Genomic DNA, 3,945 nt, shown 5'->3' with positions numbered 1-3,945 from the left:
AGTCTTAGAGAGTTTTCTTAAGCACTGAGAGATTAAGTGATTTATCTAGGGTATGGATGTAGATATGTATATATGTATGTATGTATGTATGTATATGTATGTATGTATCTCCCTCTCTCTTTGCCTCTGTCTCTGTCTCTTAGAGACATCTGATAGGGAACTGGCTTCAAAGACAGGAAGACCAGAGTTCAAGTCCTGTCACTGACATACACTGGTTAGGTGACTCTGGGCAGGTTACTTAACCCCTCAGGGCTCTAAGCAACTTTCTAAGATTATTAAGTTGTGGGGAAGCTACCTACCTGCCCTGATGGAGGGAGTTTTCTCAGCTAGGCCTTTCCTATACCAATGACATCGTAGATGACAGTCCCAGTCCTTATCAATCTATGTAGATAGATATCTATCCTTCCATCTTCCTATCTGTACCCACAAACAACAACTCTATAGCCCTGAACTAGCTGAGTGAATTATTTACCATTTTTGATTGTCTTTGAAATTGTTCCCCTCCATCAGTGCAGGGATTGAGACTGGATTGTATTACTTCTGTTTTTCTTGAATAGGAGAGAAGGGGAAAGGGAGGGAGGAGGAGAGAAAGAAAGAGAATGAGTTTGTGAGTGTGTGTATGTATATGTATATGTGTTGGTGTGTATGTATGTTGGTGGAGGCTGGATTTCATCAGAGAAGAGGAATCCTGTCATTTCTGCATTTCTTGTTATCCTAGTTCTTGTCAGCCTAGAAGTTGAATTAATCAGAAAAGGCTCCAAAACAGCTCAGAGACTTGCTTAGAGTCACACAGTTGGTAAGTGTCTGAGGCCAGATTTCAGCTCAGGAAGGGAGTCTTCCTGATTTCAGGCCTGGCACCCTATCCACTGTGCCACCTAGCTGCATATATTTATATATACATAAACACACACACAATATCTTAACTCAGGATTAAATTCCAGCCCCAGCTCTACCACTTACTGAAGAAGGAAATGGTAAACCACTCCAGTATCTTTGCCATGAAAACCCCAAATGGGGTCACAAAGAGTCAGACATGACTGAAAAACAACTGAACAACAACAACAAATATAAGTGTATGTGTATACAGATAGGTTGAAATATATAGGAGACATTGTCCCTGTTCTGTTTTAAGAGACAGCTATCTGCCTAAATATAAAAAGTGACAATGTCTCACTCAAGACCTACTGAAACATAAGACATGAGTGATGCAGATGGAAGGGCACTGAAATGGGAGGTGGGAATCTGGATTTTAATCCTAGATCTAATTGGGTGACCTTGGGCAAGTCACAAATCCCTCTGCTTCTTAGTTTCTATATCTGTAAAACAAAAGGTCTGGACTAGATAGGTATTTCCTACACTAATTTGGGCATAAAAATTATTGTTTGAAATATATTGATGAACCCCTCAAACACAAATCTAAAACACAGTCTGTGACTATGGAATAGCCTCTGGATAAAGGGTTCAGGGAAATTTTGTAACTAAAAGAAATTGATTTTTTAAAAAAATCCTAAAATGAGGTAGTAGAAATAAAACTGCCCTTGGAGTAGAGGTCTTGCACATTGACACTAAATTCACCCTCTTCTACACTTTGCCTCATCATCTTATAAAGCAAGAGCCAATACTACTCTGGCCCATTTTTTAACTAACAAAAACAGATTTTCTATCCCTTTACATCCATTCCTCTAATACTATTGGGAAAAAGAAAAGAAAAACCAAAGCATCTATAACAAATATGCATAGAAAAGCAAAATAAATTTCTGCATCAACTGCATCCAAAAAATACGTCTTATTCTGTACCCTGGGTGTCTATCACCTGTCAGTAGGAGGATAGCATATTTCATCATCAGTCTCCTGTAATCATGATTAGTAATTACATTTTGATCAGACTTCTTACAACTTTCAATATCATTTGTTTTTACAGTATAGTTGTTATTGTAGACTGGTTCTGCTTCCTTCTCTCAAGACCACTGCTCTAGTTACCATCCACATTTCCTTCCAATTTCTCATTCCCTTCCTATGATTTACCTACTTCTTGAAATGCTAGGATCAAACAATTCCTACTTTAATGCCCAGGACAGAATAAAATCTAATGAGCAGGGTTTTTAAAATATGGTCACCTACCAACAGAGGAAGGAAGTACAAAACTTTAATCAGCATCACTGGTCCTAGGGTATAATTAGTCTCGCCATTCTTAGCTACTTCATACCACCACATAAATCAAGAATTGCAACAGAAAATTAAATTTAATCTGTCATGCATTTACTAAGCACCTACTATGTGCAAGGCACTGGGAATACAAAGGCAAAAGAAAACAAAATAATCCTTGATCTCAAGGAACTTATTATCTTCTGCCTCTTCATCTTCATATATTTCTGAGACATACTGCTCTGTAAGGTATTACTACGAAATGACTGCCAATCATTCCCAGATACACCACATCAAATGGTTCAGTAAAATCTTATAAGCCCAGTGCAAAATGATATCAAGGTTTACTTTGGAATTGGGGAGGACTCAAAGAAATTTCTTCCTATGCCAAAGAAGTTTATATGTGTATGAACACAAGTGAGTATAAAATAGGGTTAGGATAGCAAACATCTTATTTCCTACTCAAACACACTAGACAAGCTCATTGAACCAATGAAATGCACCAAGCCTAAGAACCATTAGGCAAAGCTAAAATGCCCCTGAGTTATGGCCAGCAGGTATTTTGATGGTTAAAGCACACAAAAAACCATCCCCACCCTCCAAAAAACAGCCAATATGCTTATACCCACAAATCAGTTTCTAAAAGGAGGTTACCTTTAGCTTCTTGGACATGCATACTCAGCATGCTCAGACATTAACTTTTGGAATTTATTTTTGGTATGTAACTCACCAATAGCTATGGCCCAGTAAACTTCTGATCCATTCAATAACTCACCACATGCTATGGGAGAGTAAACTTGTGATCCAGGAACTTGTAGCAAAATTCGAAAGGGGGCAACACGTGCATTGGAATCCAGGACTGCATCCAGTGCGCCTACCAAACGACCTTAAAGAGAAATGACAAAAGGGGTATCTTTGAGCAGAGGGATACATTTGCAAACATACCACGATGACAACATCACATGATGGTATACAAATTTCCTTGAATCCACTGAAAACTAGGTCCTGGAGTCAGAGGACCAGGGCCTCTGTTTCCTCATCTGTATCTATCACCCTCATCTTCATCCAAAGGTCAGACTAGAGCAATCGATCAATCAATGAACATTTATTACGCACCTACTATGTGCCAAGCACTGTACTAAGTGCTAGGGATACAAAAAGAGGCAAAAAAAAACAACCAGTACCTGCCCTCAAGGAACTTATAATCTAATGACAGAGGCAACATGCAGACAAATATAAAAAGCAATCAATATACAGGATCAACAGGAAGTAACAGAATTTAAAGGGGCTGGGAAAGTATGGGATTTTAGTTGAGATTTAAAGGAACTTGGAGGTGTTTGTCCATAGATCCATGGTCCTGTGATTTAAATGGGAATCATGTTAGATAATACTGTTTCTAAAATGACATCGCAAACTTCCTTTCCTTGTCATACTTCAAAGATATATAATTTTGTCAGCATGGGCACTCCCTCCACTAAACACAGATCATGGCCCATCTGTGACAACTCTTCAAGAGCTGCTGAAGCTGAAAAAATTCATCACCCTGCAGCAAACATAAGGATGAGCCCTTCTGACCTCTGCCAGGTTGCTTTTCTGAGGGCTGAGAGACATAGAGTCCATAGCTTGATCCAAATGAGAAGCGTTTTAAGCTTGGTTGGACCCATCTTCCTGTACAAGAGTACTTGTTGCTTGTAGTTGTTGTTGNGGCTGAGAGACATAGAGTCCATAGCTTGATCCAAATGAGAAGCGTTTTAAGCTTGGTTGGATCCATCTTCCTGTACAAGAGTACTTGTTGCCTTA

At 39.0% G+C, this 3,945-nt stretch overlaps 1 protein-coding gene across 1 annotated transcript in view; it reads right to left on the bottom strand.

The window, feature by feature from the left end:
- Positions 1-3,945, bottom strand: part of TBC1D8 (TBC1 domain family member 8) — a 126,133-nt gene that overhangs the window by 70,866 nt on the left and 51,322 nt on the right. The window contains exon 2 of the mRNA XM_027842575.1: positions 2,921-3,031. Coding sequence (XP_027698376.1) covers positions 2,921-3,031 — 111 coding nt within the window. The remainder of the gene's footprint in view (positions 1-2,920; positions 3,032-3,945) is intronic.

The sequence above is a fragment of the Vombatus ursinus genome, unplaced genomic scaffold (assembly GCF_900497805.2).
Source record: "Vombatus ursinus unplaced genomic scaffold, bare-nosed wombat genome assembly UNPS02014877.1, whole genome shotgun sequence".
NCBI lineage: Eukaryota > Metazoa > Chordata > Mammalia > Diprotodontia > Vombatidae > Vombatus > Vombatus ursinus.
The sequence above is the reverse complement of the archived record's forward strand: the minus strand, read 5'-3'. Positions and strand labels throughout refer to the sequence as shown.